The sequence below is a fragment of the Harpia harpyja genome, chromosome 11 (genome assembly GCF_026419915.1).
Source record: "Harpia harpyja isolate bHarHar1 chromosome 11, bHarHar1 primary haplotype, whole genome shotgun sequence".
NCBI classification, from domain to species: domain Eukaryota; kingdom Metazoa; phylum Chordata; class Aves; order Accipitriformes; family Accipitridae; genus Harpia; species Harpia harpyja.
Window position 1 is genome coordinate 32,699,783 of NC_068950.1, and position 15,383 is coordinate 32,715,165.

General features: G+C 37.9%; 1 protein-coding gene across 2 annotated transcripts in view; it reads left to right on the plus strand.

Moving 5' to 3' along the window:
* The window catches only part of PIGK (phosphatidylinositol glycan anchor biosynthesis class K), a 73,530-nt gene extending 63,757 nt beyond the window's left edge, over positions 1-9,773 (plus strand). For both annotated transcript variants that reach the window (XM_052800519.1, XM_052800518.1), the window contains one exon: positions 9,491-9,773. In XM_052800519.1, coding sequence (XP_052656479.1) covers positions 9,491-9,536 — 46 coding nt within the window. In that variant the 3' untranslated portion in view covers positions 9,537-9,773. The remainder of the gene's footprint in view (positions 1-9,490) is intronic.
* The last annotated feature ends 5,610 nt before the right edge of the window (positions 9,774-15,383 follow it).

The window sequence follows — 15,383 nt, forward strand, 5'->3', positions numbered from 1 at the left end:
GGCATATTCTGCTTTTATCACTTTTCCTGACGGTGCTGAATGACTTCCATCAAGACCCGCTTTCAGTTTCTCTTAACGTGTACCTTTGAATGGTCAGAGTCTTCCTTAGCTCTTCTCTCTCCAAAAGCTGTGAATGGGAACTACCCGACTAGAAGTACAATATGGCCATGCAGTTTTTGTGAAATGAGGCCTGGATAGGAGGGTCAGCATCCATTCTGGCTGTTAAATTAGTTCTCCAGTTTACAGGTTTCTGGTGTTTTGTATTTGTGTCCCTGGAATAATAATGCCAGGAATAAGAAAGCCAAGTGCATGCATGGTTGTGTGTGGAGTGGAGGGAAAGGAGGGGATGCTGTTAGATCCTTAGACAAAGGGCATAAGTATTTGTTAGTCTTTGTTCTTTATTTTATTGCTTAATACTGATTGTACCAGGCATAGAAACAACATTAGTGTGTGCGTAAGCACATGTGTGATTTGAGTGCAAGACTAAATTCTTGACTTAGTTTGTGTTGTCACTAAATATATGCAGGATCAGGACCTTTCTATATAAAGCAGATTACTGAAGTATGTTATAGTAGGTTGTCCAAGATGCAAGATTTAATTCCATTTTCTGGTATCAGTTCAGTGTTCTGTAACGTTTTCATTTCTCACATGTCCTTGTACAGTTTTTATTAATCATTACTTTTTTATTGTTTACACATGAAAGCTTCTCTGATAGACAGTGTTTATTTAAATGGTATTTCAGTGAGTAGTAAAATTAGCAGTAATGGTTTTGCTAGTTTTTTTCTTCTATCTACTATATTTATTCTGAGCTTATGCAGCATAAAAAGTAGCTGTTACCAATAAGCTCACATTGATAAGCAAAAATATAAATGCTATCAATCTTAGCTTGACATATTTTGCAATGCTGTGATGGCAGATACCTTTCTGAACACTTTTCCACAGGTGAAGGCACTGTTAGCTCCAAATATATTCACACATTTATCCCACTTAACCATGTAAACTTTGAGGTGTTATTGGTGATTTTTTTTGTGTTAATTATATTTTGTTTACCCTTCAACAGCATGCTGTGAGGAGCACGGCAATGTAACTCTCAAGCTCTTGACAGGACTGATGAATGGCCAGAGATAGAGATATTGGCAGGCTGCTCTCTAGTGCTCTGTCTAGAATTGTTTTCCTAAATAATTCAGAGGGTTGAAATTTGATGAAATCATTTCCATTTGAAGATGAATGGAAGGGGTAAATGAATGAAGACTCCAGTAATGGAGCAGTTGTGTTCATGCTGTTGGACAGACAAGACAGCATCCTGCATTGTTGTTCCTGCACAGATTCTTTGCATGACGTTGTGATTCAGCTTTGTGCGAGTGATTACTTCTGTAGTGACTGGCTTTCTTGCTCGGTTTGTGGCACCCTGCCATAGCCAGCTCTCTCCTCCCCTCAGCCTTTCCCCGGGGTGAGAGGCCCTGCACGTTGACAGCTGTCTCCTCTGGCTCGGTGTTCCTGGAGAAGCCCAGCTCCAGTGGTAAGGCTCAGTGAATTAGTGAGTGATCGCATATTTTCAGGAGGGAGTACTTAGCACGAAAGACCATCTACAAATACGTGGCTGACAAACAGATGATGGGTAGTAGTACTTATAGGGGACTGAGTGACAACATGACATCAGTATGGCAGTAACCTGTGGTTAGTTTAGATGGGAGGCAGGAAATGTACAACTGGTTTGCTGCTAGACAAGATCATCTGTGGTTTTATCTTTTTTTAAAGACTTACCCTTTCGGAAAGATGTTGATACTGTACATACTACATGTGGTAGTCTGGGAGGGTGCATGTATACTCAGCTACAGTCATTCATTCTTCCAGAAGGATGGTCTTTGTTGACCTCCATGTAGCATTCAACTGATGAACCTAGTGTCATGCAAATGTCACGTGGGAACAGTGAATATTTATGATACCATAAATCTGCCATTCTTTCTTAATGGCAGCTGCAAGCAAAAACTCTGCAGGAATGGATCTGCTCTCTGGGACTCCTTGTTCTTTGACACACGAAGCGTAACAGAAATGGCTTTCTGGTGTAGGAGTAATTATGTGCAACCACTAAGTAACTGTCTGTATTAGTGCTGTGTCCACGTTTTGTGATTCGTTTTTGAGGTTGTATAGCAGCTAGAGTAGCCAAAATATTAGGTTGATCTTTCAGAATAGTTCCTTTTTCCTTTTACTTTTTTTCTGCTCACAGACAGAGTACGTACAATACAAACTTGGGTCAGAATACTTGTCTGGCATATGAGCGCAAAGCTACTGAATACTACAATCGCCTTTAAAAGCTGCGTGGTGGGGGGGAACAAACTGATCTATCACCAGCTGTAATTCACTAGTTTCTCACTGAAAATGAAAATGTTTTGCTATAAAAACACAGCCATATTTGATCTTCCTTATATAAATGTGCAGGCACCTTTTGCCTCAGCCCTGCTTCTCCCTCCATCCAGTGTTTCATGCCTGCCTCCTAAATGTAATGCTGTTTTGAGTTGTGCAAGCTGGAGCTAGAAAATGCGGAGCTCTACTACACACATGTATAATGTAGCACACGGCTCAGGGCAAAGGAGAACTTCTAAATTATAGTTGTAGAGATTTAAAAAATGAGCAGTAAAAACTATGTGAATAAGGAATATTTATTTGGATTCCAGTTTCTTAAAATGTAGATGTTCAGATATTTGATTAGATCTTGTACTCAATATGGCATATTGAGTATAAGATCTAATGTTGTCTAACATCTGTTGTTAATACAGCCTGTCACCTGGAAATGAATAGATACTCATGGGATATCCAGAAGAAAACATGTGGTTAGAAGCGTCACTACTACTTTGAAAGGAATAGCATAATAATTTATAAACATCATGATTTCTCCATATAAACAGAAACAACTTCATTTGAATTTGAATGATCAAAATTATACTTCATAATGGAAGTTCTAAGGCATACAGTTAATTTTACGAGATTAAGAAAAAAACCTGCCTCGGAGCATATGGATTTAAAAGCACTTGAATGGACTCACTTGTGGTCCAGAGATGCTATGGGAAATCCAAGTTAGATGTCCAAGGAGGAAGCGGGAGTGCTGTGCTCCTTAGAAAGGTTGGGCTGGGTCAGTCTGTCGAAGATAAGTATGAATGGTTGCTGCTGCCAGTAGAGAGATGTGTTTGTTAGCTTTGAATGTAGCAAATCACACGCCTTGGTTTGCAGGCCCCCTAGTACAATCCCTATTGTGTTTGCCAGGTGGGCATCATTCATCTGAGTGCTGGCTTGTCTGGGAATTAAACTGCACTGTGTCCCAGGTGCTGGGAAAGCTCCCTTTGATTAGAAGAAGTATATTATGTATTGTGTCACAGGTTGGAAGATTAATGAATAAATGTTAAACCACTAAAAGCACTTCAAAGTGCTGTGTAATGCTGAGAGATAACACTGAACATAGAGAATAATAAGTAGAAGTTCATTTCTAAAAAGCCCTTATAGATTACGTATTTTAGAAGGAAATGAAAAACTAATGCTATCATAACAGTATTGTAGTTTACATTATGGTGATTATACAGTTTTCAAAGTAAATATTTAAAATGCAGTTGTTGGCATTGATATGTTAATTTACTTTAACTGCTGTTCTTTTTCCCCTATCCTTCATGAGTTTTTGTTGTTGATGAGTGAACTTTCTTCGTTATTTTATCAATATTAGAGATATCAGTAATCATGGCACTGTGGTTAATAAATACAAACTGGGAGATTAGACAAAAGTGCTTTAAATTGTTTTGCAGATTAACAGGCACTGTTTATGTTGGAGTTCTCTTATGACTTTAATCTTGCTGTGGGCACAAAAGAGGATTAAACTATTACTAGATGGCTGGAGTTATTTGATTTCCCCACCCCCCTGTGAGGACCCCAAATCCAAACCATAACTGACAAATTAGAAGTGCATACTTCCACTAAAAGCTTTGAGGACATACTTTATGCTGTGATTTGCTTGTGATACATATAAATTCATTCTGAAATTAAACTTTGTTGTGTCCTTTTGTCATAAGAATTGAGAGGATTACCCAGTTTGAAACTTAAAATTGCAAGTAAACCTGAATTGATATGGAATGCCTCTAGGAAATATATAGTGTGCTATTGGCACAATGCACTGCATAGCAGAATTTGGTTTTTCCAAGGAGTTTCCTCGTCCTTCAGTTTGAGATCAGTGGTTTCTTTTTGAGATGAGAAGCAGGCGGGTTGTTTCAGTTTTGCATCTGAGGTTGGCCTTGGATTTCAAAGACCTGTTTTCAAATGTGGACCAATCTTTTTTCAGATTTCAATACTGGTCGTTAACACAGACCCTAACATAAAATTAGGTATCTTGAGAAACAAAAAAGAAAACCTTTAGTATTGCAATGGAAGAAATAGAAATGTTCATTTAAATGGAGAATGACCAAGAAGAAAACTTGGAATTTTATAGCCCCAAATACATAAAATTGACCCCAATGATCTAATGATGATGGCGAGCACTGCGCAGACAAGCAGCAGCAAGCATGCTTCACTTCCCTGCAAATGCTTGCTGACCCCCAAGAGTAGTGGACGTGGAGAACTCTACAGAGGGGGGTGCACAGGACTTCCCCCCAGTGCTGTAGCTGCTGCTGTCTGCCAGGCAGCCCCAGAATCCTGGGTGATAATTTATACCACATGTGCTGCAATAAATAGGCCAAAACTGGGTCTAGGGTACTCTGCATTGAAACTCCAGAGAGAATTAAGCAGGGGTTAATTTGAAATACGATAGCTGCCACTTTAATGGACTTGTTGGAACACACAGCGCTTCTAATGTTTTATTTTCATGCAGTTACATACGGATATTTTGCACTCGTGGTACAAACACACACCATCTGCCTCAGGTTGGGGAGAACATCCCCCATAACAAGGATGATGTGCACGTTCATTTTTAAGGTTTTGCCCACTTTCTTAAAGCCCTGTTTGGAATAAGATGCTGGAGGAGACTGAAGAATTTGCATATCCCTTTTCCATTTCGGAATTACTATGTTCCTGACTATATGCACTGCTTTCTCTACTGCTACCATCCAAACATGGGTTCTGAGTTTAACCCAAAGCTTTCTGTACCAGTATTTTTGTCCTTATTGATGACACTAATGCAAAGGGGGTTCGTTTGGAAGAGAACTGTAGGGTTGGATTATAATGACATTTAACACAGTGTTTTCCACGTGAAATGTTAATACATGATGTTTTAAATCTTATTTCTGTTCTGATGTAACATTTTAAAATTAAACCATTCTTAATCTAATTACCACTTCAGCTTTAATACTTTATTATTTTTTACATAAAACTCATTTTAATTGCAGTAATAAGTATTGCATGTTTTATGACCTTCATTGAAAGTCTTGGATACTTTCCATTCAGGTCCCTACAGACCCATCCAGTTTGAAAATACACTGTTTTATCCTCTCCTTAATTACAGTACTTGGAGCAACTCTCTGTTAACTGTTTTTAAGTTCCACAGGATAATGAGTCTACCAGAACTAGAAAGCATACAACAGAAAACTGTTCACAGGAGGAAGCTTGCTGTTGCTTAGCTACCTATCTTTTTAATTTGGAATCTCCAGCAATTTGCTAATGACTAGCCCTTAAGCTGCTAAATGTATTTGTTCATGACACATTGTACTGTTTTGTATGTGCATTTCACCTATGTGTTACTGCTATTATTGTAGAGATAAAGAGGGCGTTTATAATGGGGTTGTATTGTGGCGTAAATCACAAACCTAGATATGTCAGTTACATAAGCACTACTTGGTATACTAAGTTCTTAGGTGGGTACTACAACAGTGAAATTCAGAATAACTTGAGCCTAACGACCTATTGCCTCTGCTCTCCAGATCAGTCCCAAATATGAGAAAGTTATGCATATTTTGTAAGTACTGCAGCCAATCTGTAGTCTTTTAATAGTACACATTCTCAAATCAATTTAGGCATAGTAAAGATACATAATTAATTGCAAATTAAAATACTGCAACACTTAACATTTTGTTTTTATCCATTTAGCATTTTCTTGCAAGTGAGAAAATGCCTGGCTTTCAAAAATTGCCTGACTTTCACAGACATTTGCTAGAATAAGACCCTGAACTAGGCAATGTTCATAGCATAAATACCGATTTTTTTTTTTTTTTTTTTTTTTAATCTGGGAAAAACTATATTCACTAATGCTTTCTGTTCAATCCTGAAATTGATATAAAGGGACAGTTTATTTAGGGATTGCTTATGGCCACAGAACTCATATAAGCATAGAAAAAAACTCTGTATTTTCTAAACCTTTTTCCAGCATGTGGATCTAAAAAGGAAGCTTTTTCATATGCTGTTAAAGTGATTCTTTCTTACTTTAATAGTTTTTCCCATTAGGAGAGATCTTGGTGATTCTTCCTCGCCTGCCTGCACAAAATAGTCAAAGCAGCTTCTGCAGCAATACAGTTGAGGCTCATGTATGTTTATAGAAGGGCATCCTGCCTGGGCCTCTGACTTCATTATGCAACACTGCTGGTGTAGCTGTGACAGCTTGGAGTGATGCCGCGCTTCCTCACTGACACAGGTACACTGGCAGTGCTTTTGGTAGTGACACAACTGTGCCAAGAGGAGAGAATTGTTGGGTCTGCTGTTAAAACGGTGCCAGCTGAAAGCTTGCTGCCAGCCTATGTTGGAAGTATGATTTGCTGACTATTTTATGGAAGCAGTGACTCCATCTTACATGTAGATGGGTGTGATTCACAGGCGCAAAGTGCAGCTTTTTGTAAAGGAACTTCAGAGCTGTTTGCTGCTCAGCTGACGTGCCCCGCTGGATGAAGATTTGTTACTGAAGTTTTCTATGGCATAGTTATTAAGGATTTTAGAAGGATGAACTTGTCAATTCGACAGCTGATTACATTGTTAATTCAGTGATGAACTTTCTTGGGAATCTATGATCAAGTTAAAGAAAATTATGTATTTCAGCTCTTACAGGTGTACTTTGTAGCTTTAAACATGAATCTGTGTAACCCTGTTTTAGGTATTCATAAGGTTTTGATGTCTGTATGCCCCTAGTGGAAAATACTGGCAGATTTCAATATAATTTTGTGCTCAATTAACCTCACTATTGACTTACAGATATACAACAGAGTTGCATCTCTTTGCTCTTTTGTTGTGGTTTATGTGTAGATTCCAGTTTCTGGGTCTGTAAATCCTTCTCATGAAGATAATCTATTTTTAAGATTACTAAGTATGTAGCTCTTGTATAGCCTCATATGTATTTTTGTCATGCCTTCTTGTTTTTAATCCTTCACATTTTAACATTGCATCCCATGGCTTTAAACCGACTATGTATGTCCTTGATTTCCCAGCGCGGAGCCGCTGCTGCACTGGCCGCTGTTTCCTTGCGGAATTCCACGGAGGCTTCAGTACGTGGCATGGCAAAATGTAAAACCATACTCATAGATCACCTTATAAATATTTATTCATATAAATTCTTTAAAGAAATTAAATTATGTGTTCTATACAAAATAGGAGAGAGAGCCTTTTAGTGTCACTGACTGCAAATTGAAGTCATTTGTCTAGAAAGGGTCAGGTGCCACTTTGTGGTAAGGAATTTGTCTCAGATCCAAGAAAGGAAAGATTGATAGTACAAAGAGATTGATGAAACAGGCACTGCAATATGCATACAAAGTTACGGGTTAATTAGGAGGATTTAAACAAGAAAGTTCCTTTGTGTGGAGAAGTGCCACGTGCTGTTACTTTCAGAAGCAAGGTGTGCTGGCAGCCTTTTTGAACATGCAGAGCTGATTTTCTGAGATGTTTATATGGAGATGTGTGGTTGTGAATATCAGCGAGGTGGCAGATTACCACCAGCACGTACACTGCAGCTGATGAGTGCTTCTTAGGAAGTTGAGCGGTTTGCCTATATAGACACCATCTCTGCTTATATCTTTGGTTTTGTTGTTGTTGATGTAAATTATAATGCTGATTCTGTGATTCCTGTATCAGAGGAAAATCATTAATATTTTAGAGTGCCGCGTTCTTTGGGTGTCTCAGGTGACATGGCTATTTGTTATACTTGTTAATTACAAGCATGGTACTTAAAGAAAAATCCTAAAGCTAAAATTATGTAGCTTAGAAAATGGGAGCTGAGCAATCAACAAACATTGTTTTCTTGTTGATAGGAAAGCTGTTTTGAAAGAACAGACCCTGCAAACTGTTCCTTATTGCATTAAAGTTCACCAGCCACCTGGTACATTTAGTGGAGAACGACAAGCTTCCGTACGCAGATTCATGCAGAAATTGAAACAGTACCGTCTTTGGTAATAGTTATTCACATGGCAGAAAGAGAATTTTAAATTTGACTTAAATGCAACAAAACCAAAATACTCTCTGTGCCCCTTGTGTCTCATTCTATACAAGGACAAAATAGTGCAAATCTTTTTGCAAGGCAGGAATAAAAAGCTCAGCAAGCACTTCAGTATTTATTATTGTAATAGTAAATCATCTCCGTCTGTGAAGGAAGATCTGTAAAACATACCTGCTGAGGGCAAGAGTAGGCACAGGTATGAGGGACCGAGTTATACTTCTAAATACTGTAATTCTGATATTTTTGTCATGATATTCTTAACTAAAATTTTGTATTCGTGTAGCTTCACCTTATTCTTAGCCCCAGAGACAGATCTTGGGGTACATAACAGCTTACCTTCTGCAATCTATTTCTCACTGAATATGAAATATCTGAAATTTTGTCTTGTCTTACTGCTAAGTGTAAGACAGAAAAGACCTTAACAAATTGAAGCTTTTTAGTGAAGATGAAAAAATTGTTGAAGGGACAGGTATTTGAATTGCAGAATATAGTTCTACATTAAGGAAAGGTAGTTAGATTCAATGAGGCCCCTGGGAAATGTGATTGACATTAAAAACAATTCTATTTTGTTTTATAATATTCCTGTAATAATGAATCTTAGCTTCTTACGTGGTTAGGTATCTGTTTATTCACATAATTCTGAGTACAAAAGGAGCTGTAGAAAACATTCTAAGTAGTGGAAAAACAACACTGTCTTTTCTCTTTCACATTTTCACTTGTAGGAAAGCATTTTTCGTTTGTATTAACATAAGACCAGATACCAGAAATTCTGTCCAAACAAATGAGTTTGAACATGTCCCACAACGCTGATATGCACCATCAAAGTGGTGTCTCAGGCACAGTTCTAGTGGCCTTTTTGTGGTACTTAACCTCTCTGCTTGAGTGGCAGCTCACCTCCCATCAGCCTTTCCACCACATGAAGAAGAAAGATGCTTCTACTTTATGAAGAAATACAGCTTATTGGTATTTTTCTCTACTGCAAGGATTTTTTTTTTTTTGCATTTGATAAACATAGTGCCTGTTTCATGTGAAAAATAAGTATAAATTCTTTGGTTTTCTCTTTCTGTTTGTTTTTTGTTTTGGTTTGTTTGTTTGTTTGTTTTCCAGAAACCAAAACAAAAGGACTGGCATCCTCCTGGAGGATTCATTTTAGGACTCTGGGCATTGATCATCATGGTTTTCTTCAAAACATACGGAATCAAGCACATGAAACACATCTTTTGAATTTGAGCAAGCAAGATGATTGCATTGACTGCTACTTTGGATTCACTGGTGTCACCTGAGTTCTGTATGTGTGTTAAGATTGTAGTGAAAAACAATATTGAGATCTTGCTTCTAAAGGTTCTTCTGAAGTCATCTCTTCTGCCCCTTTTTCTGAAGAGAGTCTAACATGGTTAGACTCTTTTTCTGAAGAGAGTCTAACATGGTTAGACTCTTTTTCTGAAGAGAGTCTAACATGGTTTTAATGTTAGACTTTTTTTTTTAACTTTGTCTTGTTTTAAACGTATGTTAATGGTTTTCTGAACAATTTTTCCTTCTGGTTAAACTTAAAGAGGAGGGACCTAAACACAATAACAGAATTTCTGAGGTTGATTGTGAATTGTAAATGGGCAAATTCTTTTCCCTGTACTTCAAAGTACATCTTAGATGTAGTCAACTTATCACTAAAGAACTAGACGTTGTGCAGAACGTTATTTAAGATGTCATTTTATCAATAAAAACTTAAGCCACTTTGCAGACTTTGGTGTGACGTATTGAAAGCTTTCTTCACAAAAATAAAAATACTCTAGAATATATTGATTTTTATTTTCTTGTTCTTTTTTCTTCCCTGTTAAATACAACCCTTAGATCAGTCCTTTCACCTTAGGCAGTTTTGAGTCTAGGATTCTATGAGTTGGTGAAAGTGAAACAAAAATATATGATGACCTCACTGAATCTACTTCAGAAAATGCCAAAAAAAGTGAAACTACAACTTCACCATGTCCATTAGGAACCCTTCATAGGTGTTGTATTTTCACTCCAGCCAATATGGAGTCGAATGCTTTCAGTATTTTCAGTGCACTGAATTTTTGCACAGAAGAAAACAGACTCTGGCATCAGGATGAAAAATGTTATAAATTGTACTATTGTATTCTGTAGTTTCTGAGCTCTTGGAAAATGAGCTTTATCACCTAGGTTTTGTAAATTCTCTTTTGGCATATTGATTTGTTCTTCTTGGACATTTACTGATGAATGTATGCTAAAAGGGTTTTGTCTGTATAATATGCTAATACTAGTGAAGAGAGGAGCAAATTTGTGCATGTATAGAAACAAGTCTGTCAGCAAGGAGAAGCTTTTGCAGTATGCTTTTGGAACCTGTTCTCTAGCTTAATCATAATAAAGCTTACATGAGGCATAAATGGTGTAAATGCTAGATATGTATATCTAAAAGTTATTAGGAATTATTTGTAATCACACATAATATCAGAGGCAATATATTTTTCTTAGAATATGGTATTGAGCATTTTCATATTGCACACAACATACAAATCTGAGTGCATAAATATTTTTGTTGTCCTTTTTTCTTCTCTTTCAGATTGATTGTGGCATCATGGCCTCGGGTTAGGGGTAGCGAATTTGTCAGAGAGCTGTGTGTATACACTGACTGGGAGGGCTACAGAGAAGGCAGCCATTGAGGCTTCCAGCTGTTTCGAAGGGCCAATGCCAGAGAACAATAAAAACAGCAGTGTAGTACCTCTCTTGAGTATTAAAACCGTATTTTTTTTTTCCTCCATACATCTGCTAGGCTTGGAGAGGATGAAGGTACAAAATGATCCGTTATCAGGAGGTAAACACTTGCCTGCTATACCTCTTCGTTGCGCTTTTGGTGAACAGCAGGAATTGTTTTCAGTAGCATGTGCTAAGCACCAGGAACAGGAATTAATCTGTATTTAAAATAAAAGTATTCCTACACCACTGTCCTTATAGTTCTGTAAACTGATATTCTGTGATAAATAATACTAGAGATTTCTTCCCAGTTTGCTGATGAGACATTTTTGTGTAACTGATACACAGGTATCCCCTGCCAACAGCAATGCAACTTAATGTGAAAGATGAAAGCTCTGTTTGCTGCAGGTGCTTCCCTCAGAGAGGGAGGAGGTGAATGGGTCTGAGCAGCATTCCTAGTGCTGCATCTCTGGATCCCTTCACAATGTGTTGGCTTTTGGGGTTGTTTTTTTGGATAGCACCCTTCATAAACAATGACTTCATAGCTGAAATCTGATACAATGTGACTTCTTAAAATCAGAAAACCTCCCCCCGCCCAGCTATTTCTAATGCAACAATCAGCTAACATCTGCTGTAGAGAGACACTATAGGAATGTGTAGACATGGTATAGAAATGAATCCTGCAGAATATCTTAGAGGATTTGCTTAGCTTTCGTTTTTTAATCCAGCCTTTGATACTCTTTTTCAATGAATATTTTAATCAAATATTTGTTTTATAGGCAAGTTTTGTCACATTTTAAAAAGTGACTAAAGTGAAGTTGATAGAGCTTTGTGCCTTGCTTCAATTGCAATTACACTTACTCAGACTCCTCAGGCCTTATTCAATTTTTCCTCTTTCCCTCTTGCAGCCACCTTTTGCAGGAAGCGATAGATAGAAACATCTACAGAACTCAGCTGAATTTTGCAAGTAGCAGAAGATACCAAAGATGCTGGTTTTTTTAAAAGCTTATCAGCTTGGGGAACAGGAGGCAATTAGGTGGGTTATTAAAATGCAATTTATGAATAGAAGCACTTGGTAAGTGTGCCAGTGAAGGTGATTAAATTGAAGTGAGAACAACAATTTGACTGGAATGCAGCAAACTATGCTTCAGGCATTTCTAACGTTTTTATATGCACAAAGTGAGGAGTTGAAATAGATCATTCTCGGAGTCACCATAAAGTTGCCTGTGCTACACTAATGAGACAGTATTTTCTATAATGTGATAACTTTTATTCCTTGAGTAGTTATAGTCTGAAAGCAAGTATAGAAGTGTCACAGAATTGTCTGTAAATGTGTTTTGTATATTTATTTATTTAGTCATCTTTTCATTTTCCCTGAAAGCCCTTCAAACTCGATCTGGGCTCTGGGAACCAGACAAGTCATTCTCACTCACAAACCATTTGTGTTTTGCAGGCCAAACAATGTGCTTGTGCAGTATAGATGCTTCCTCCGTTGTGCACAGATGACTTTTTTAATGGAATCCAGAAAACAAGCCAGATGGCAGTTTCCTGATGTTTCTTTGCATAGAAACTTCTAGAGCAGAATTAAATTTCAGCATTTTGTGAGTCTACATAGGTCTGTGAACCAAGCATGCCTGTGCTTGCAAAATTTTGTACATTCATGTCTGTACCCTGTACTATGTAACTGCATTGACAGGTCTTGCAGTGGGTTGCCAGATGTTGTTTAGAATACTCATGGATGATAAAAATACAAGTAAGTTACCTTATTTCAGTTTTTCAGCTCTTTCAGGATCACATATTGAAATGCATTACTATTATTGAACTGAAAAAATGGTAAGTTAACAGTAGGGTTATACTCACGTACACATTCTCTCATGTCTCTGCACTTCATTTGATTTCTGAACTGTCTATGAGAATGCTGTTTTGTATGACCATGCCCAAATGTTTACACAAATGTATGACTCTTCAGTTTGTTACAAGAAAGTGTAGCTTAAAAGTGAGATTCCCACAAACATCAGTGGAGAAGGAAGCCTGAGCAGTGATGAGACAATCAGCGTTTCATTGGTCTATGCCAGCTGAATCTTTTTATATTTATGTGACTATCACCATGAAATGCTGTCATCTTAGCATTAGCAGAGATCATAGACTCTTCAAAAGTATCTTTACAAATGTCATTATCAATAGTGTGTCTCTTCTAGAGAGGGGACTTTTGGGGGGGGTTCTTTTTCCCCCCTAAAAGCTGGTCTCCATTATTGATTACAGAAAAGCAAATGTAATCCGGTTCCAATTCTGTGGCTGAGTGTCTGCAAATTGAGCCCATTTCCATCTCCTGTTTCAGCAGTCAGGGATTTACATTCTCTGGTACCACATCCACAAAATGTACTTGAAGTGAATGGATCTCATGGTCTAATGTACCTTCAGATGGGCATCATTGTGTGCTAAAGCAGGGCTGTGTTGCACATAGTACTCAATCAGTGATTTGCAAAGGAGCAAAGACCAGATTCAACTGTGAATTTATCATGGGTGGAGAGCATTTGCAAAGTGATAAGGAGAGGGAGTTGTTGTACTGTATTCCTGTAAGAGAGATCTGAAGAACTGTCCCACGGAGGCAGACAAGCGTCTGCAGCCTTGGCAATCCTGATACTAACAGCATGTCGTTCAAGTTTTTTTTGAAGCTTGAGAGCTGCTGCTTTCTCTTTGCTGATGGATGCTTAGAGGGAAGGAATAAAAAGAAGTTTCTGGTCTGAAGACTTCCAAAAACTGAGCTAATTACCCCTTCAATATAGACGGGGAAATGAGATGCTGCCAGTTGCTGATAAATAGTTAGATTTGATCCACTACTTTGTTGTGTTGTGAACTGAAAAGCTTCTACAAATTCAGAATTATTTGGACTTGATAAAAATAGAGGAAGTGGAAGGCAATTCACAAAGTGGGAATGGTGTGTTTCATGGAGTCTGGGGCATTTGGAGAGAAGGCAACCTTTGCATGTGGTACAATTAGGAGAGAAAAATTGGGGGCGGCAGAAAACTCAGTGTCCCTGTGTACAGATCTTCCAGCTCTGTCTGTGTCACAGAGCTGTGTGTGACCTGGTAGAATTTTGTCATGCTTCTAGGCTAATTCACCTTTGGACTGAGAACAAACATAAAATATTTCACCCAAGAGATTAATCTATCCATAAAGTTAAGAACTACAGACAGTAGCAGCGTATATAATGAAAGTGTCTTCTCAACCATCTAGCTGTATTCCCCTGGAATGTGAAGATCAAAGTCAGGCTGGAGCTGACAGAGTGGGAAGTTGCGGCTCAGTAGCAATGGCTGTCCTGCCGAAGTTTCTTTTCAATATTCTACAAATCGATCGTATGTGCCACAAAAACTCCTCTCAAACGTCCCTTCAGCACTTCTGTACGATAATGTGCATAATAGTTTTTGCGTTTTTTAAGTGGTGAAAGGCAAATTAAAAAAAAAAATACAATGGAGAAATGTGTTTCTCATGGAAGATAATATTCTCTGCTGTGTGCACTCTACTATTATTTCTGCCTTCCTTCTTTCCGTGAACTTTTAAAAATAATATGCTGTAGGGAAATGCATCTTGAAAGCGTTGGTGTTTCATGATGGAAACTTGTATAGACTGCATAACATGCTCTGAAATGAGCATTTCATAATTCACTAATTTCACTTGCAAGTTCTTTGAAATGAGTTACTTCTCCCTTAATGAGGATTTCTGCCTGATTTAGTGATTAAATTGATAGCGTTTAAGGTTTCAGTTCAAAGTTTATGAAGATGTACATGTATTAATGTTTGATTGTGCCATGTCTTCTTCCCCATGCAAATTTTAGATTTAAGCTTTTTTTTCTTTCTTTCTTTCTTTTAATGTATCTGCGCAAAGAACACTGAAGCCTTGTCCAAAACTGAGCCAGTTTTGCTGCTGTGGCCAACAGGCTTAATAGACATGCAAACTGTATCAGCAGAGGTTATTTTGGTGACATTGTTTACAGCGATCCGTTGTACAAAACAAGCTATACCAGAAGCAGACTGTTTCGATAGTATAGCAGCAGTGCTGGCAAAGCTCTAGCATAGATGCTGTTTCTGAAGTGATTTTTTTCACACTGCTGACCGCTACATAGCTTTGGTGACACAGCTCTTTAGAGACCAGGCCACTGGGCTGTGGTTTATTTGGGAGATTCATGGCATGTCATACTAGTCTCTATGACAAAGTTGGCTAATTCAAAATAGCAAATACATTTCCTTTCTTGCCTGCAACAGGACTTACTGGAATAACGCTGTCATATATTAAA